At 33.2% G+C, this 19,605-nt stretch overlaps 4 protein-coding genes and 1 pseudogene across 7 annotated transcripts; 2 read left to right on the top strand and 3 right to left on the bottom strand.

The window, feature by feature from the left end:
- Positions 1 to 1,684: 1,684 nt before the first annotated feature.
- Bm2444 (Uncharacterized protein) lies at positions 1,685 to 5,052 on the top strand (the record flags this gene model as incomplete). 2 transcript variants are annotated; one of them, XM_043081956.1, is made up of 7 exons in its annotated part: positions 1,685 to 1,841; positions 2,417 to 2,493; positions 3,285 to 3,350; positions 3,427 to 3,553; positions 4,066 to 4,202; positions 4,546 to 4,722; positions 4,867 to 5,052. In XM_043081956.1, the coding sequence occupies 7 exons, from the start codon at positions 1,685 to 1,687 to the stop codon at positions 5,050 to 5,052; spliced, it is 927 nt and encodes a 308-aa protein (XP_042937890.1). The 2 variants fall into 2 exon arrangements, with proteins under 2 accessions (XP_042937890.1, XP_042937891.1); XM_043081957.1 differs by lacking the exon at positions 1,685 to 1,841 and having other exon boundaries at positions 2,488 to 2,493.
- Positions 5,053 to 10,922: 5,870 nt separating this feature from the next.
- Positions 10,923 to 12,024, bottom strand: Bm13463 (annotated as a pseudogene). The gene is made up of 4 exons: positions 11,936 to 12,024; positions 11,637 to 11,720; positions 11,351 to 11,404; positions 10,923 to 11,172 (listed from the first exon to the last, which is right to left on the bottom strand). Coding segments are annotated over exons 1-4 (477 nt in total).
- A 346-nt stretch (positions 12,025 to 12,370) lies between these two features.
- On the top strand, positions 12,371 to 13,471 carry Bm4912 (Uncharacterized protein; the record flags this gene model as incomplete). Its single annotated transcript, XM_001901730.2, has 2 exons — positions 12,371 to 12,434; positions 12,972 to 13,471. 2 exons carry the CDS (start codon positions 12,371 to 12,373, stop codon positions 13,469 to 13,471), a joined length of 564 nt encoding a protein of 187 aa, XP_001901765.2.
- A 1,131-nt stretch (positions 13,472 to 14,602) lies between these two features.
- On the bottom strand, positions 14,603 to 15,684 carry Bma-marb-1 (Uncharacterized protein; the record flags this gene model as incomplete). Of its 2 annotated transcripts, XM_001901731.2 has the most annotated exons (4): positions 14,603 to 14,768; positions 14,886 to 15,126; positions 15,384 to 15,490; positions 15,605 to 15,684. In XM_001901731.2, 4 exons carry the CDS (start codon positions 15,682 to 15,684, stop codon positions 14,603 to 14,605), a joined length of 594 nt encoding a protein of 197 aa, XP_001901766.1. The 2 variants fall into 2 exon arrangements, with proteins under 2 accessions (XP_001901766.1, XP_042937889.1); XM_043081955.1 differs by lacking the exon at positions 15,605 to 15,684 and having other exon boundaries at positions 15,384 to 15,417.
- Positions 15,685 to 16,227: 543 nt separating this feature from the next.
- Bm13653 (Uncharacterized protein) lies at positions 16,228 to 19,398 on the bottom strand (the record flags this gene model as incomplete). Its single annotated transcript, XM_043081954.1, has 12 exons — positions 16,228 to 16,356; positions 16,435 to 16,582; positions 16,663 to 16,847; positions 17,032 to 17,226; positions 17,298 to 17,510; positions 17,599 to 17,850; positions 17,951 to 18,160; positions 18,249 to 18,598; positions 18,672 to 18,804; positions 18,872 to 18,988; positions 19,086 to 19,221; positions 19,313 to 19,398. The coding sequence occupies 12 exons, from the start codon at positions 19,396 to 19,398 to the stop codon at positions 16,228 to 16,230; spliced, it is 2,154 nt and encodes a 717-aa protein (XP_042937888.1).
- Positions 19,399 to 19,605: the final 207 nt, after the last annotated feature.

The raw sequence follows: 19,605 nt of genomic DNA, 5'->3' as shown, positions 1-19,605 counted from the left end.
CTAAAGATTGTTAAAAATATGTTAGATATTCAGGATGAGAAGCTTAAAAATGTCAATATGGACAAGTTTTTGAATCTATAAACAAGCATTTGAAATAATGAATTTCAGTGATGTGCTTGCTGTATATAATGAGTGAGCAGTAGAAGATAAATATTTTCAAATGTTTTTTCGAAATATACATTTGGTGAATAACTGAGGAAATTATGGTATTGTGGTAGTTATTTATGCTATATTATTTCCTTTTCTGTTATATCCTATTTTTTATCTGATATAATGAAAATAGAATTAATATTGAGATATCCTTTAGATTGAAAAATTCCCATCAAGCATCTAAGGGGTCCATTAAGCTCTTAGGGAATATAAAGTTTTTGATAATTAAATTGCTAATTGAAATTAATTTCAGTGTAATATGAATCGAAAGAAATGTTGAAAACGAATGCTTAATAAGAGGAAATAAAATTTATCTTCCTCTTCATTCTTAATTCTGATTATCATCTTCATATGGAAAAGTATTATACATCTAGTTTGATTTCATATGCGTGCATTGAAGAACTTGTATTATAAAAGTATTATACATATATTTATTAGATAGGAATGAAAAATCTCTATGTTTACTTTCCTTTAATAGCAAATTATATTCTCCCGAACTTTACAGACACTAACATGAGATGATGATATTGTCATGCTTGGTATTTCCTAGTAAGGAATTTTTTTTTTTAAAGAACCATTTAAAGGCCGCCATCAAGTGTTTCTTACACTATTCACCGGCTGGGTTATTTGGATAACTGTCTCTGTCGCAATTAATTCTCAAACAAAACAAACTTCAGAAAGTCAAATTAAGAATTTAAATTTTTTCAATATTTTCATGCTCCCTCCTCCTTTGCGATCGCTTCTTTTGACGAAATTCTTTTCTCTATAAAGTAAGGAGATACTTCAAACAAACAGCCCATACTATTTTATATTTTTAGAGCGCAGGAATGTTTTTCTTTCATAGTCCGCAATTCAAATTGTTTTTAAATGGTGCAATGTGAGTGACAAGAAGTCCTTTTCTCAGTGTATTTCATTTGTCGTTAAACTACTGTTATCGAGGCGACTTGTAACGTAACGGTACAAGAGCAGTACACATCATTTTCCATAGGGAACCTGTTTTCATGATTTCTTCGGAAATTTCATCGGGAAGATATGAACTTGGAGAGCGGCCATATACTCGTCGCTTACTGGTTTGAAACATCTTGCTCAGAGTCATTCCAATAATTTTTGCTCATTCTGTTAATAAAAGTGGGAAATTGTTATAAAGACATTGCTAATAGGAAGAACTGACGGTGTTTCTTTTTTGTTTTTCCTATTCAAGATTACGGTAAATATAAAGCAGTTGATAAATTACTAGTTGTGAAATGCATATGTTGAAAAAAGACTCATTCAACAGTTAATTTTCATTCAAAAATTGGGCCTCTACAGTAACTAATGGCCCTAATCTAGACTGCTCAACGGGTGAAGATGACAAGCTGTACAATCGACTCTTGTTGTTAATAAAAGTGAAGAACAAATCCACTTTCCTAAGATTAGCAAGTATACTTTGTAAAGCTTTGGTTTACGGACGTACCCAGCAAAATCTCTTCCTCGAGGCTTTTGTTTTGAATTCTAAATAAAATTAGTAATACAGATTTTCCGGGTTGGTCGTCGTATGGCTGATTATTCCATTGTAAATATTGGTGGTACCCTTCGCCGCGCCACTTGTTTTCCTAGAGTTCTTGCTGATCGATCCAAAATCGGAGATGTTGAGCGGGTAGCGTTTTGCTTTCTCTTATTTTTCGATGACAAAGCCCACTATTTTGTCACAAGTTAAGTGACAAGAAAATTTCATCATCTTCATAGTACTTTCAGCTCAGAGATACCTACCAAAGTAGTTCCATCAGGTTACTCCGTTACAGTTCTTTAGTTATTTGGCACACTGTCAGAAATAGGTGTAAACAACACATGTGTTATGTAATTTTCATCCAATTTTCACAGTTTTATTGATGTCGTATTGCAAAAAATGCTTCTATTTTTCATTCTCTTATAGGACAACGTTGTCTGAAAAGTAGAATTTTTAATTTCACATTCAAATTAGTCTGTTATAACTTTTACTATTATTATTAACTACCATTAATTATTGTTATTCTTATTACTATTATTAATTATTGTTTATTATTATTATTATTATTATTATTATTATTATTATTATTATTATTATTATTATTATTATTATTATTATTATTACATTATTAGAAGAAATTTCACAGATTTTGACCATTATATTTATTAGCTTTTGATTTGTTGATTTTTTGATTCATTTGTTTAATTCGATTATTGTTGTCCTCATCTTAGCTTTTATATTATTCAAAGTTCTTTTCATTATAATTATTTGAAATTTTAGATTGTTGTGCATCAGTTGTAGATATTTTCAATCAATATCCTCAACAAATAACACAAAGCGCAACTGAAAAGATGACGGTATGTCGGTGAGAAATCATCATCATCATAATAATAACAATTTTTCTCTATATTGTTCACTGGGAAAAAATTTTACAATTTAAGTAAATATACTACTCATACTGTTGAAAAGTAGTGTGTGTATATAAGTAGTGTACAGTAACTTAGCATGTTTAAAATTTATTCGGGCCATTTCCAACATTTTATCAAGGTTAAGTCATTTTAAAAGAAATTTTCGTCTTTTTTTCTTTTAGAAAGAAAGATGCGTTTACTGAAGTCTTCAATTTGTCGCACCCATTGTCGCAACTATCAATTATTAAACTCAAAAATACTTAATATGACTTGATAAATTGAAAAGATAACCTTTATGTGTGTTTTCTTGGTGAAATACCGACAAAATTTGTTTAGAGAAATCACTTTCTATAATAGCGTTTTTGGTGCAAAAAGAATGGTGTGATTATTTTGTCATATAAATTTTATTAAAGTTTTTCTAAAATCTAATTTTTTATTGAAATTCTTTCGAATTTACAAAAAATTCTTTGCATTGATTAGATTTTAATCATTTATTTTCAAATGCACGCGGGATGAATAATTTTAAATGATCACAGAGAGATTTTTCTTTTACTGAACAAAACAAGGATCAAGCTGAAAACCCCAAACAGTAATAATTCAATGTACTTTTAAATTTAAAAGGTTTTTAATAATTCGAATAAATGTTTTTAGATTTAATCAGTATTCGATTTTTTTTGATTTTTTTTTTAAAATTTTAATCAAATTTAAGAGTGGAACAAACGATGATGAGTTTTTTTCAGGATTTCGCAGAAGTTGATAAAGCGATAGATGATAACCCAAAAGTAGTATATGAACAGCTGAAAGAAGTAGGCTTTTTTTTATATACATGCTGTATACTCTAACATTTATTTGCATGGTCTTTAAATGTTTTTTCTTCCCCAGATTTATGATAGCAACGAAGAAATAAAAACTAACATTGATTTGTTGTGGCGGTTGGGCAAAGCATGTTTTTTGTGGGCTAATACTTTGCAAAAGAAGGATCCGAAGAAGAAGTTGCTCATTCTCGAAGGTTCTTTTTTTGATTGAAGTTTTTATATAATTCCTTTAATTGAAACAGACGAATTGCTTCGACCAAGTTCATGCCACACTAGTTAATATTATTTTATGATCATTTTAATTAATTGACTCGTAAGTAATTCCTGTAAGTAATGCTTGTAGCAGTCTCATTACACCGAGCCGTCTCAGTCTTGTAAATTTTTACATCAGTCAGTTGGGAGTTTTTTGCGCGATATAGGTCAAAATGATGTTATTTCATACTAGCACATCGTTTATAGCACCCTTATCTGGTTTTTTAATTTTTATTATCTATAATTGAAAAGGAAATATTTCAAACATTATACACATATAATATAGATCAAGTCTGAAAAATGGAGTGAAAATGAAATTAAAAATCATGATTGAATGGAATTTACACATTTTTTGTTTTCAGTATTCGCCGTTTCGCACTGATTAAATGAAGGAACAATTAATGTGTACCATTTTCAAGTAGATAAGTAATGATAGAGTTGTTCACTTTTACAGGTCGGACATATGCAACGTCAGCTTATACAATCGATGAGAATAATGCTGAAGCACTCAGATGGGCGGCAATCCTGATTGGCTCTGCAACTGATTTCCTTGGACCCAAAGAAAAAATTGAGCAGGGCAAGATTTTCAAGGTTTTAATTTGTTTAATATTGTTTTATTCAAACGTAATTCCATAGTTGCCAAAACCTCGAAATATTCGCAAAGTGAAGGAATTTTGTTGCACACTTCTACACTGATATTACATAAAGTTTCAGCAAATTAATTTTGCATCCTTCTATGCTATATTATTTAGAAATCATTTTTTTTTTTTTATTTTCTTCAATTAGATGATTATAATGAGATAGCATAAAAGCGTATAGGCTTTTTGCAATAAGAATAAATGCTCTGGAACAGCTTACTCGTGTTAAAACATATGCTTTATTGCTTGTTGCCCATAAAGTTGTCCTTAGAGTATTTGTTGTCTGTATAATTCAGGCATATTTGGATCGCGCAATACAGATGCAATCGACCGAATATTCATTGCTTCATTCACGTGGACGTTTTTCGTATGAGGTCGCCAATCTTACATGGATCGAGAAACGATTATGTAGTGCATTGTTTTCTGAAGTTCCACATGGTACAATCGATGAAGCTCTTAGCGATTTTTTGGAGGTTCGTTAAACATCGTATTTTAACTTCAATATTTAAAATTTAATTTTATACACTCTAAGTATGTTTCTATTCTATTTCTTAATGTTTCTATTCGTCATGCCGATTTGAAAACTCATTTCTCGAACTATTGCTATCATATTATAGGCTGAAAAATATTCACCATTCGCATGGCCTGAGAATTTACTCTATATCGCACGTTGTTATGCTGTAATGAAAAACAAAGAACTTGCCAAAAAATATTTGGAAAAAGTAGAAATGATTGAACATCTAGATGAAGCTGAAGCGGAAGCACTAATCGAAGTTAAAGCCGTGGTTTCTAAATTAAGATAACACTCTGTTATTTCTTTACATAGTTATATAATCCGGTCTAAGTACTATTAGTCTGTTGCTGAAGGCAGAACGAAAATTGTGGTTGAAGATTTTACGAGTCATATATTTTTATTGTCAATATGAAATATTAAGGTTCACTTTCTCCGAAAGTTTAATGTTAAATCTTAAATTCTTAAATATCCATCTACTGATTTACTTAATATAATATTGGCATTTAGGATAATGCTGCTTTGGTTTTCAATATTATCATTTGTTTTAAATCTTCACATTTTATTGACCTTTTGTAATCAGCAAGGCTCAGTTTTTTGTTTGTGACATATATTCTTCTTATCTCCTGTTCTTTATATATTCTTCATTGCCTTTCTTATCTCCTGTTCTATTTTTTTCCCCGTTTATGGTGTACCCGGATGATTTCTATCATTTTCTATGTTTGTTTCTTGTTCGATGCGAATTTAAAACACTGTCATTAACTGGAGCAAATTTATTCAGTTTACCAACTAGAATCTTATTCATCTTTATGATTTCTCAAAGGTTCAGTTAGTCAGCATATAAAGCATATTCATTTGCTGTGTTTTTTATATTTTTCTTCAAAATCTGGACCATTTGAAGATTTATGTAACTTACTTCTTCAGAATCAGATGAAACTTTGGTTGAATTTTGTTTCGCATTCTATTGGTTATAACATATCGGGTAATGTCTTCTCTTTCTTTTCCATCAATATATACATATTCCTGGTCATGTATGCATGGTTATTGGTCATACTCAAGTTTTCTTTTTTCTCGCTGATGCTGTAAATGAAGTCTCATTTATACATACTTATGTTTCGATGTTTATTTTATTTGTTGAAGTGAAACAATTTCCTGTAATTTTTATTAAATTAGCACTATTCTATATACTATATAATGATTTGGGTCATCTCATCATTTTCATGAAATATTTAGGGAGCAAACACATCCTGAACACATATCCATTAGTCATTATTTAAAAACACACAACAAAGGGATATAATTCATGCAATAATGAACCGCCATACGATGATCTGTGGTACTTTTCTGAATTTCCATTTCTCCCATTTCTACAATGCACAAGTTACAATTCTCATAGTTCCGTTCGTTGATATCTTTCATTGCAATCCACAGTGTTGTACTTGAAACATTCGAATGCATTTGCTTATCATTTTAATTCTGATTTTAAAGTTCTAATCCGAATGTCCGAAGCGGATTTAAAACAAAATAGGTGCGGAGCAAGTTATTCGGTTTACCATCTTAAATCTTATTTCCCTGTATGTTTTTTCAAAGTTTCAGTTAGTTAATTAACAAAGTATCTTCATCTGCGTCTTTTTTATTTTTCTTTAAAACTGAAGTGTCTGAGGAGTTTCCTTTCATTTAGTTAATTAAAATAGCCGGGGCTTTTTGACATCGTCATATTATCCTCTAATAGTGCCACCACTTCCAAACTTATTGGACTAAGTTTCACAATCCTCATCATCGTCATGCTGAATACAATGACTAAATAATTCGATGCAAATCGATGGGAATACAACAGTCGACATCTAAGAGATAACTATGTCCCCACAGTGCAGAGTAGGTTAATTGTCTAATATTCATAAGATCATCCAAATCATAATGAGGAGGGAGGTTAATTAATTGTAAAAGCTTTTTCAAAAATAGGGACATTATATTCCTGAAAATGTTTTATAATTCTAAAATATCCGCAGAACGATGACTAGTAGCTGGTAATGGCGCACGCTCATTCCTCTGTCAAAATTAGTCAAGATTAGATCTTGGCTAATGGTATGAATAAAGTGATATCATCTTACGACTGAGTAATTAATTCATAATATAAGAAATAGAAGCAGGCTCACTCTGCACTAAAGTCCAATACTCAAAGATTCCAAGATTTCTTCTGAGAAAAATGGTATGATATGAGAATGTCGCATTTTTTGAATCTTTGAATAGTTAATGAAAAATTTGTGTTATTCATAGGGGCAAATTCCATCTGAACATTTGGAAATAAGCTAATCGTTTATAGTGTTTTACGTGATATATGTTTTAATGAGATCGATAACAAAATCATCGAAAAAAAAATGTCTAATAAAACTAGAATTTATATATTTTGTTTTGGAACTTCATTAAGCATCGCTGAACTAGAGAAATATGCAGCCTATTTTTCTTTATATTCATTAAGACAAATCGACCAAATATTTGAAATCTATTGAAAAATTGTGCATTTTCAACTGCAATATTAGTGCTGCGTGTACAAATTACTTGAAGTGTCTAAACATTTAATATTTTCGAAGTTAAATGTGAGAATCAGAAAGAAGTGTTGAGATAAGCTCGGTTAATTGAATCGTTCTCAAATTTATCTTTATTCTCAATTCACGATCTTTTGCTGAAAGAATTCGAAACAACTTTTCTTACTAATTTAATTTTACTTACTAGTTTGATATATATTGTCAGTGATATGTTGAATACAGAAAATGGTTCAGTCGTAGCAGTCGAATTTGTCTTTCATTCCATCTCGAAAATACAATAATAAATTCAGTGAAGGATACAATCGCTGAATTAAAGTCATCTGTATTTTTTCTTACGATTAAATGATATTAGATGCTGAATAACCTTGCACAAATCGTTACTCTTAAAATTTTTGTCTTGAATGTTTTTAAATTAGCAGTTTGGAATTTCAGAGAAAAAACAAGTAAATTAGAGGAAAATTGTCAGGGCTGTCTTTCGAATTTTTGATATCATTGACTTCTGTTGGAGCAAAAAAATCCCAGATGCAGCAAACAAACAATAAATATCAAAATTTATCTGAAGAAATAAACTAATTGTTAATTTTTATGCTATCCAAAAAAATAGAATGAATAAACAGGAGATCGAAGATTCGGGAAATTTATTGTCATTATGTTGTATGCAGGGAAATTTCTGTAATAAAGTAAAAAGAAAAGAAAGTTTTCCGACATGTGGTAAATATTTTGTTTTGGGCATTTTCTTTACGGCTTATTTATATTTCCATCAGTTACCAATTCCATTTCTCCTTTGTGTTGTTTTTAAATCTTTTTTTTTCTTTTGGTTCATTTACAAAACGCCTATACGTAATACCACAGTAAAATATCGATTATTGAAGTTTAATTTACATATATCATTAATATTTATTTATGCATTTAATGTGAAAATATATTGGTTAAAAGAAGTTAAGTGATTTGAAATTAAGTGACTGAAAAATGCAAACATCTATAAAGCAAGTTGAACAAAGAGGAACAAAGGTCAGCATCAAACACTGACATAGATCTTCTATCAGAATAAAAGCAGATACGACGAGACAGCAGTATCAATGTTACAACAATATAACTGGAAAGCAGGAATTAATTAGCAAGGGACGAATCTAATAGAATTTCTGAAATTCAACAACGAACCTGTTAACTAACCTATGAGCATAAGCAGAGTTAGATTTCTCGATTTTTCTTATTTTGTACCCTTAAATTAGAGTTTCATTTTCAATTGAAATTTCCAATCATTCCGGGTTCGTTGTTGTGCGCTACTTGCAGGAGTTGGAAATTTTTTTAAATTAACAATGGAAAGCTGCTTAGTTGTGGAAATGTTGTACAGTCTGATAGAGACGTCTAGTAGTCGTGATTATTGAAATTATTCTGTCATTTAATGCAACGATTTGTAAAACACTGTGTCAAGCGGGGATCTGCTGCTGAAGATTGATAATCTGTCAATTGCTTAAATATTATCTGAGAGCTTACAAATTTCCTCAAATATTTCTTTTAAAACTTTTTTATTTTCATGTGTTGGATAAAAAGAACGTCCAAAGTGGAACGTTGCTGCAGACGAGTAAGAAGTAAATTGTGGTCATATAAAACGATAACTCTTAAATCAACTTTGGTGCGTCGCTTAAACAATGACGGAATATTAGAAGAATTGCCTCGCATGCCGCCCTTTATAAAAAAAAATTGAAGGACGTAACAGTTTTTTCATGAGTTAACGATTTTACATTCAAAATAAGACGAACAACATTATTAGTAATAATTTTCCAGTTGTGAAAAATTTAAGATTTAGGTCGGTTGCTGTTATATCACAAAGCTAGTTTATCCGTGTGTGAAATCTATTGTTACGCCTAGGTAGTACAGGTAGCAATGAATTTAGTTTAGATTGGAAAAAAAAATGAAATGTAGTAATTTATGATTGCGTTTGAGCAACATCAGAGTAGTATTTAAAGATACAATCCATTGTTTCAAACAAAAAAACTAAAATGTCATTCAGCAGATTCAATAATACAATGAAATTTCTGATTTTGTAAAACTTATTTTTCGCAGTAACAAAATGAAAAGGTATTGTGTGAAGGATAGACCTTTGTTTGCCAGTTTCTTTCAATAGCACTCGAGACTCGATATCTTTTAGGCATTAGTAAGATTAACAAGTTTAGCAAATAATGACGATAAAGTTTAACACATTATCAGTTATGTTCTTAACTGATAATTAATCACATTGAAGATTGCCTTCATGTTCAGTTAATAACTTTTAGAAATTTATTTCTTCCATATTATTTCCTTTTTTTTTGAAATTCAATAAGTTTCTTTGTAAACAAAATGATCTTTTCCATTTTCGTGGCTTTTGTGCGTAACTTAAAAGGTTTTATAAACGCAAAATAGAAAGTTTTTGGTATCTCAGAATGTGTTCCATAACATGCTGAATGTGAATGACTTTGAACAATGTCGTCCTTGCCAGTACAGTATCTGTGTCAACCAAGGTTTTAGAGAAATCAATTATATGCCATTCCCTGAACCCAATTCTATATGATTTCATTAGTATGTTGACATTGGTATGACAAAGTCACTGTCTAGAAATAGAATCGCAAGGTATAATGTTCTAATTCCTGAATTTTACAATCGACATTGCACACGAACATCCAATATTAAAAATACACACCACATAAGAACTTAATGGTGTGATATTTCAGGAAGTTACAAATCGAAGTTCATTACTATCGATAAAGCTGATCCGCAACATTATATATTCCGAAGTAATTGAGTGATATACAGTACAGAATTACAAGAAGTCCGAAGTAATTGAGTGATATACAGTACAGAATTACAAGAAGTCCGAAGTAATTGAGTGATATACAGTACAGAATTACAAGAAGTCCGAAGTAATTGAGTGATATACAGTACAGAATTACAAGAAGTCCGAAGTAATTGAGTGATATACAGTACAGAATTACAAGAAGTCCGAAGTAATTGAGTGATATACAGTACAGAATTACAAGAAGTCCGAAGTAATTGAGTGATATACAGTACAGAATTACAAGAAGTCCGAAGTAATTGAGTGATATACAGTACAGAATTACAAGAAGTCCGAAGTAATTGAGTGATATACAGTACAGAATTACAAGAAGTCCGAAGTAATTGAGTGATATACAGTACAGAATTACAAGAAGTCCGAAGTAATTGAGTGATATACAGTACAGAATTACAAGAAGTCCGAAGTAATTGAGTGATATACAGTACAGAATTACAAGAAGTCCGAAGTAATTGAGTGATATACAGTACAGAATTACAAGAAGTCCGAAGTAATTGAGTGATATACAGTACAGAATTACAAGAAGTCCGAAGTAATTGAGTGATATACAGTACAGAATTACAAGAAGTCCGAAGTAATTGAGTGATATACAGTACAGAATTACAAGAAGAATTGGGCATCCATTCGTAATGAAAGGATCAGAAAAAGCGAAAAAATCTCGTTAACTTCATTAGAAAACTAAAAAAATATGGGAAACAAAATCATGATTAACTATTAAACTATGAAGAGAACGACTGAATGTGAATGATCTCGAACAATGTCGTCCTTGCCAATATAGCATCTGTGTCAGACTGAAACTAATCTGTGTGCAGACTGAAACTAACTACTTGAAAATGTTTGCAACTTGTTTGAATAAGGTTGGAATTTCACCACTCCTCGATATTTGTCCATAAATATTTATAAATCACACATTAGTAGGAAAAGACATGCATAATTTTTTTTGTTGAAATTTTTTTATTTTCAGAGCCAAAATTTTTTTTGTTTTTGTTAATAATTCAAATTACGAATCTTTTCATTCGTGAAGGATTGCCGTCTTCTGGAAAAATGAAGAACGGAGAGAGAGAGAGAGAGAGAGAGTAAACTGATATTATACTTTCGATACATCGGACTACTTGACAATTCCAGATAAATTTTAAACGAAAAAATAAAATCTAAAATGGCATAAAAAATGGCTCTAACTCGTTCACAATTATACAGAGCCAAAGATTTCTTACTGATTTGAGCAAAGTAGTAAAACATCAATAGCCGATTACGGAGTTCCGGATCATCTGAAGAGAATACAATTAATCATTCTAATTAAATTGTACTGCACTGTCACGTGAATCAGAAATGATTAGACAAAATATTACGAGTCATTTCGTCCAACATAATTATGAAATAAGGATATTTTGCTGCTGGGCTGTCTTTCAATCTTTTTTTCCAGTTATTCAGATATTGCATGCTGCGAACATTTACATTTTATTTTTCTGATCAAAAAAATTTATAAAAACCAGTACTTACGTCCCTTTTACACCATAATTCCTTTATGCAGAAGTTTCCTTCTTAGGCCGATTCAGTGAATGTCGTATTCCGAACATAACGCAACTGTAAAATGGATTCAAAAGCGAAAAAAAAACAAACAAACAAACAGGTTGTCGTTTACAGAAATGTAACTATTTTAAACATCTACAAGTCCTTCTGCAATGCTCTGTGTACTCTGCAACATTTCAGTAACTCTACATACGTAATAAATAGAAATTTCACGATGGAAACTTTGATTCACTTCAAAAAAATAATTCCACCTTAAAGATCATCATTACCTGCTCTCGTCTCTCGTCTTTGCTCACTTGTTAGTTTATTTCTCTGACAATGATCAAACTGAATAGTTTCAAAGGGAGAGTTAAAAAAGTACATATAGATAGATAGACATTCACTTAGTTATCCAAGAAATGAAGAGTATTTCCTTCTTGGTATTGTAATGGGAAATTAAACTTTAAAATAGAGCTAACCAGTTCAGCAGCACTCATAACACCAGAAAAAGAGATGCACAGAGAAGGAGAATGGAAAGAGAGAAAATGACGATAATTGAAAGTGATAGATTGGAGCAGCAGTTACAATTAGCTCTATGCTTTCCTCTTCCCTATATAAGGAACTACTGCAAAGTACTTCCACTCCAGTTCTGTCCTGCTGAAAAATACTACTTCGGTTTTCTTAACTATTTACTAATTAATTACCTTCATTTCATAGCAGCAGCAATGAACTCAATTATTACCATTCTCCTATCGATACTGTTCTTTTTCAATATACCATCTCGATCATGTATGTTTTTACTCTTATTTACTTCTTAATTGTGAATATATTTACTGTTGACTAACTTTTGATGAAGAACGAGGAAATGTATAAGAGAGATAAATTCGATCATACATTTCAAAGTGTTCTGGAGGAAACCTCTTTGTAGTGGGTAAAGCACTCAAAAGAAAACTAAGCAATGTAAACCAGTTTGTTAAACGTTTGTTTTTTTTCTTCCCTGGATGCAAGCCACATTTCATACTTGAACTGGTTTCAAATCATATTTTAGATTTAGAGATAAAGAATTGTCGGAGGTGACCAAGTGCTACAATAAAAAGCATATAATTCATCGCCAATATTTCCGTCACATATCAAAACCGCCAAGACTCCGAAGGTTGTCAAAGATCTCTGTAATGTAAAACATTATGCAACCCCACCTCCCCTCACCCACCCAAAAAAAAAGAAATCTTTGCACAGGTAATTAATTAGAAGATCAAAGAATTTGTCAAACCTAACTTCTCAGAATTTATTAATTACATAATACTTATTGCATCAAACTTTTTTCAGTGCACAAGCATAATGCACATAGTGATAAAGATATCATTTCGGCCTTAGTTATGGCTGTATCTACTGAACAGTCTTCAGTACAAACTCAACAACCGCACGCTGTTCCAGCTCTACTAAAATTCTGGGGACATCGAAAAAAGCGAAATAACGCTTACGGTGACGAAGCGGTCCCTCCAACTGCAGGCCTCACACTTCCTATGCCAGCACCTGCGGAACAAGCTCCAGCACAAGCTGGTCAACCATATGCCGCTATAGTCCCAGCCCCAGTGGAATCTAGTGGATATCGAAAAAAGCGAAATAACGCTTACGGTGACGAAGCGGTCCCTCCAACTGCAGGCCTCACACTTCCTATGCCAGCACCTGCGGAACAAGCTCCAGCACAAGCTGGTCAACCATATGCCGCTATAGTCCCAGCCCCAGTGGAATCTAGTGGATATCGAAAAAAGCGAAATAACGCTTACGGAGATGGGTCCTTCCTTCAGCTGCAGAATTGGCAGTAAATATGAGAACAGGCTTCAGCACAAAGACAACCACATATTGCTGTAGTTACTGTAGTGAGCTTAATGTAATAACACTTTAAAAACTATCATATCTAACAGATTCTCATGTATGATGATTTTTGTGTCCGACAAACTTCTAGAATTGAATTTTAGATCTCTAATAAAATATGAAGAAGTTGACTCTTCCCTCTTTCACATTTTTTAATTTAATCAACAGTGTAGTGACGGTACTTTATAAAAGGTGCGTTAAGTCTCTTCGATTACCACATCATTTTCCCGACGATATATCATCTGTGAACATTTTTTGATTGCTTTTAACGGAAGGAAGGAAATTTGCATACAATTGATATTCACTAATATTACTTTGACTGCCTACTTCATTTGTGTGCTTCTTTGTTAGAATGCTTTAAAGAAATAAACTTGGGAATATGTTGGATATTTACAGTTAATTAATTGGGAATTCCAAAAAGTTTGAAGAATTCGATCAGTACTCAAATCACAGAACAACAACCATATGGTTTGCAGCAAACATGGTTTAAAATGAAATATTTACATGGAAAACGAAACTGCAGTTGTGGTATAATTAAAAGTAGAGGATTTTCAACAATATGACCACATGTCGGATTATTTACCTACAACACTTCACATTAACAACTTCGTTAACGCTTTCATCAATCTGTGTGGAATAGCAGAATGTAGAATCGGAGTGAGAAATGGAAGAAATGAGTACTAAAACAATGTCATATGCATTAAAACTTCTCATAATGCTGCACCATGAATTTTTTATCACACGGACACATGGATCGGTGATCCAAGCGGCACCTCATAATTTGTAAAAAACTCCATCTATCTAGTTCATAGTGTTAGAAAAGTGGATATTTTCCATCATATTTTAGAATTATGTGAAGATTTAGAGTGCCAAGTTATCATTGAACTACAAATCAATAACATTTACGAGTAGCGTTAAGATAATGAAACTAAGCACTACTGAAGTGCAAGAGAAGTATTAACAACTCTACCAAATGCCTATAAGTTATCATGAAAAAAGAACTTAGTTCACTTCAGTCTCCCAAGTTTTGCAGTGGATTTAACATTTCATAAGATCATTTTGATTAATTTCATCTATCTAGTTTACAATGAGTACTGCAGTAGACCAGTATCCGGTGCAAGCTCTAAGATTATTTTCTGCACATCGCGAAATTTCGGATGGTCCGCACCTCCTAATAGACCGAGAATGACACATTCACTAGTTGTTAAGATAGCACCAGCAACTTCCATTTGTCGTAAGCCAAACATTCTTTAAAAAATAATTCAAGTTATGTTTTACATGCCAGTAAAAAAATTTTATTTGCCGAAAGCTATACACAAGTCTAATATGCAACCAGAATTTAATTTATACTGCTGTAAAAGATACCTGTCCGTTTGTGAGCGAGATGACACAGCATCAGCAATTACATGTACAGCAATTCCTTTTTCGAGCATATCAAGCGCTGTGTGTAAAACACATACATGCGTTTCAAGACCACATAATATCACAGACTGTGATGATTCAAGCATTTTCGTAACAGATGGAACACACATGCTAAATTTTTTCTTCTCAAAAACTGGTATATTATGTTTGTTTAGATCCAATTCTGACACAGTATGCCCAAGCCCTAAATAAAAAATCAATTCATATGAATTTGTGAAGCTATACTCGCTGTACTCACTAATGACTTAATAATCACTTTTTAAGTTCAAAATTAGAATTTAACAGTTTCATTTTAAAACGTAAACGTAAAAACCGATACACACAACTATAAAAGCATGCAAAACATATGCGTAAAACTTGAACACATTGTTAGCAAATTATGTGTTTAACAATACTCCTTCAAAGTGAGATTAAGAACCTTGGGATTCTTAATAATTTCACCTTTCGGATACTGCTCTGTGGCAATAATCTTCATATCAAGAAGTTTCGCAGCGACAATAAGGCGTTTGCTAATTTGAACAATTTCCTCAAAATATTTGACACTGGGCCTGCAATTTCATGCAAAACCCTTATACCAAACTCACAAAAAAAAAAAAAAAAAAAACTGATAATCCTAACAATAGTAGTTTAAGACCACCGATTCCAATTACGCATAAAGTCACCTGAATTTTTCTTGCATATCACAAACAAGCAGTGCAGAATTTAGAGGCGACAATCGCAAAGTAGCACGTGGAACAGCCATCTCCGTCGGAAATACAATCTGCAGCAAATGAACGCCGACCAGACTACCCCAATCAATCTTCAACGACAAAGGTTTAGGACTTGAAAGTATCTAGTTTTCTATTGATAGAGACGATTTACGAGAAAAACCATATCCTCTACAAACAAAAAATGCAATATGCTGGCTGATAGGAGCACTCACTCACACAATAACCTAAGCAGCTCTTCGAGCACGACTCGACACAGCTTTTTTCAAATAGCTTGGGAATTCTTCGAACTCTTCAAAGAAAATTTTATTGATAGTACAAAAACATAGAAATAATACAAAACAAAGACATTCAAAAAAAAAAACACATTAAAAAACGCGTAGCATATTGATGCACTTTAACAATTTTGCTTCCTCATTATAAAGATTGAACAACTCAACACGAGATCAACAAAAACGCACAAGTTCGACATCAAATGAAAAATTCATCACGGAAACACTGCTTGAGCAATTTCCACTTAATTTTACTACAATTTAACTCATATTGAATTGAAACATTATTAAAATTTAATGAGAGAATTAATCAACTTCTTCCATCCTCGATGCATCTTCCTCGGCACCAACTAAGTTTGGCACACATTCGTCTTTCTCACCAGAAACGGATGCAATTGCTTCATCTTCCTCATCCTCCGTAATATCAAGCCCAAGCTGGAAAAACAATGTACTTTCTTTCCGTTCTAAACAAATTACTCGGCCTAAAAGTATCATAACTAGCTAAATCGTTACCTTAATCATGCGGTATATCCTTGATGCATGCAACTGCGGATCTTCAAGCGAAAAACCAGAAGAAAGCAAGGCAGTTTCAAAGAGCAAAACCACTAAATCTTTCACAGTCTTATCGTTTTTGTCTGCCTCGACACGCTCTCGCAGCGCTCTAAAATGAAACAGACAAAACAAAATAACCATCATCTTTTACTCCAAAAAATTTGAGCTCATAGAATCAAACCAACGTACTTGATAACAGAATGGTCAGGGTTGATTTCGAGATGTTTTTTGGCAGCCATATATCCCATTGTAGAAGAATCCCGCAGTGCCTGCGCTTTCATAATTCGCTCCATATTGGCAGACCATCCATATTCAGATGTTACAATGCAACAAGGAGATGAGACCAATCGATTTGATACAGCAACTTTCTCAACCTATAGATATATCAAGCATATATATATATATATATATATAGTTTAGCACACACGTGAACAAATTCATAAAATCCTCTTCCCACATTTATACAACGTCTTTATATCAAATTTCTGGTATTCCAAACCGCAATGAGAATTGAGCAACCGCTATTTAAACCCATGCATTATAAATCGCTTAATGTACCTTCTTCTCCAAAATGTCCTTCATGACCTTGCACAAATTCTCAAATTTAACTTTGTCTTCCTCAAATTTCTTCTTCTCCTCCTCACTTTCAGGCAGTTCAAGACCTTCCTTAGTTACTGAGACCAGCTTTTTGCCATCATATTCTTTCAACTGCTGCACACAATACTCGTCTATCGGATCAGTCATGTAAATAACCTGTAAAAATTACAAACATTCTATTGTGGAAAACAAAAGAAGACTGATATAAACCCGACTGTCTGACAAACCTCGAAACCACGTCTCTTGACACGTTCCACGAATGCAGAACTGGCGACAGCTTCCCTGGATTCACCAGTAATAAAATAGATTTGCTTCTGGTTCTCCTTCATACGACTAACATAATCTTTCAGTGAAGTCATCTCCTCGCTAGATGCTGATGTATAGAATCGTAAGAACTCCGAAAGTTTTTTTCGATTGGTCGAATCTTCATGGATACCAAGCTGCAATTAGCCGTATACAAGCAGAAACAACGGAACATTTCTGATTATAGAATTCACCTCTTAAAATTTAAACTGACAGGAAACATACCTTTATATTCTTCGAAAACTGTTCGTAAAACTTTTTGAAGTTGTCTTTGTCTTCCGCGATTTCGTCGAACAATTCAAGGCATTTTTTGACAAGATTCTTACGAATCACCTTCAATATCTTGGACTGCTGCAACATTTCACGGGAAATATTTAGCGGCAAGTCCTCGCTATCAACAACACCTTTGATGAAGTTCAAATATTCTGGCATCAACTCGTCGCAATTCTCCATGATGAACACTCGGCGAACATAGAGCTAAAAAAAAAACAGCGTCAAACGGCTGAAATATGCGAGACTTTGCAGAAGTTCCAGAAGTTCTAGTAAAACCATATACAGCCTGATGAGTCCAACAGACCTTGATAGCATTCTTTGTCTTCTTATTCTCAAACAAATCAAATGGTGCACGTTGTGGTACAAATAACAGAGCACGAAATTCAAGTTGCCCTTCAACTGAAAAATGTTTGACTGCGAGATGATCCTCCCAATCATTCGATAGTGATTTGTAGAATTCCGCATATTCTTCATTGCTTATATCATCAGGATTACGTGTCCAAATAGGCTTTGTCTGAAAATAATTCAACCGCGTAATACAGAAGTGCATATATTATTCCAAAGCATTAACCATATACAACCTCTTAAGCCTTCGAACCTACCTTGTTCAGCTCTTCATCTTCATGGTACTTCTCCTTGATCTTTTTCTTCTTCTTGTCTTTATCCTTCTTATCTTCTTCTTCATCTTCTCCAACATCCTCAATCTCACCTTCCTTCTTTTCCTTATCTTCGTCCTTCTTTTCTTCTTCCGCTTCATCATCAGAAACTTCTTTATCACGCTCTTTCTCTACAGTAAGTTTAATCGGATACCCGATAAACTGTGAGTGCTTCTTCACAATCTCCTTGATGCGACGCTCTTCAAGATAGTCAGTCTGATCCTCCTTGATGTACAGGGTAATTTTGGTGCCTCGTGTAAGCTCTGGATCATTCACCTGTCGAATAATGAATGAGCCTGCAAGCATGTTTCTACAATACCTCAACAATCCATAACACGCATTTAAAGACTAACAAGGCGACAAAATTACCTCCAGCTGACGACTCCCACTGATAACAATCATCATCATTGTGTTTGGAGGCCACAACAACTTTATCTGCGACCAGAAATGCGGAGTAAAACCCAACACCAAACTGACCAATCATGGAGATGTCAGCACCTGCCTAAAACATGTGATTCGGCAGAGAGATTCACACTTTACCAGAAAACTGTAGTGTTAAATGCAGATACCTGGAGAGCCTCCATGAACGCCTTGGTGCCAGATTTAGCAATTGTGCCCAAATTATTAACCAGATCTGCTTTAGTCATACCAATCCCCGTGTCCATAATGGTCAGCGTCTTATCAGCCTGTAAAAACTTAGTACAACATAGTTTACAACAAAATACAGCAAAGACTAGTTGGAAGCAGTAGAATTGGACAACACGGTATCGAATAAAGAAGTACCTTATTCGGAGTAATCTTAATATACAACTCTTTTCCAGTTTCCAATTCGGCTGGTTCAGTAAGCGCCTGGTATCGAATCTTATCAAGCGCATCCGAGGAATTCGAAATCAATTCACGGAGGAAAATTTCCTTATTACTGAAAAGGAAAAGTTTGTAACCTCTAGCCATTAACCCACCACACATAACGCTACCAAATCTACCCATTCTCAGTAAACCAGGATAAAAACCTGTAAAATGTATTGATGATGAGACTCATCAGTTGGGCGATCTCCGCCTGAAACGCGAAAGTTTCACCATTCATTTCTTCCGACATTGTTGCTAGTCTTATTCCGATTGCCAAGAATACCTTGCACACGAAAGCTGAAATGTGTGGTTAAAATTTATCGCTGCTGCGTACAAGAACCTCAAAAAGCTCCACGTCTTCGCCTTACATAGCTACTCTATGAACGCATTAGCCCTGACGCAAATATCCCTGCACTTCCAACGAGACAAAAAGCACAAATCACCACAAGCAACCCCC

The sequence above is a fragment of the Brugia malayi genome (genome assembly GCF_000002995.4).
Source record: "Brugia malayi strain FR3 genome assembly, contig: Bm_v4_Chr4_scaffold_001, whole genome shotgun sequence".
NCBI lineage: Eukaryota > Metazoa > Nematoda > Chromadorea > Rhabditida > Onchocercidae > Brugia > Brugia malayi.
This window is presented reverse-complemented; position numbering and strand designations above follow the sequence as displayed.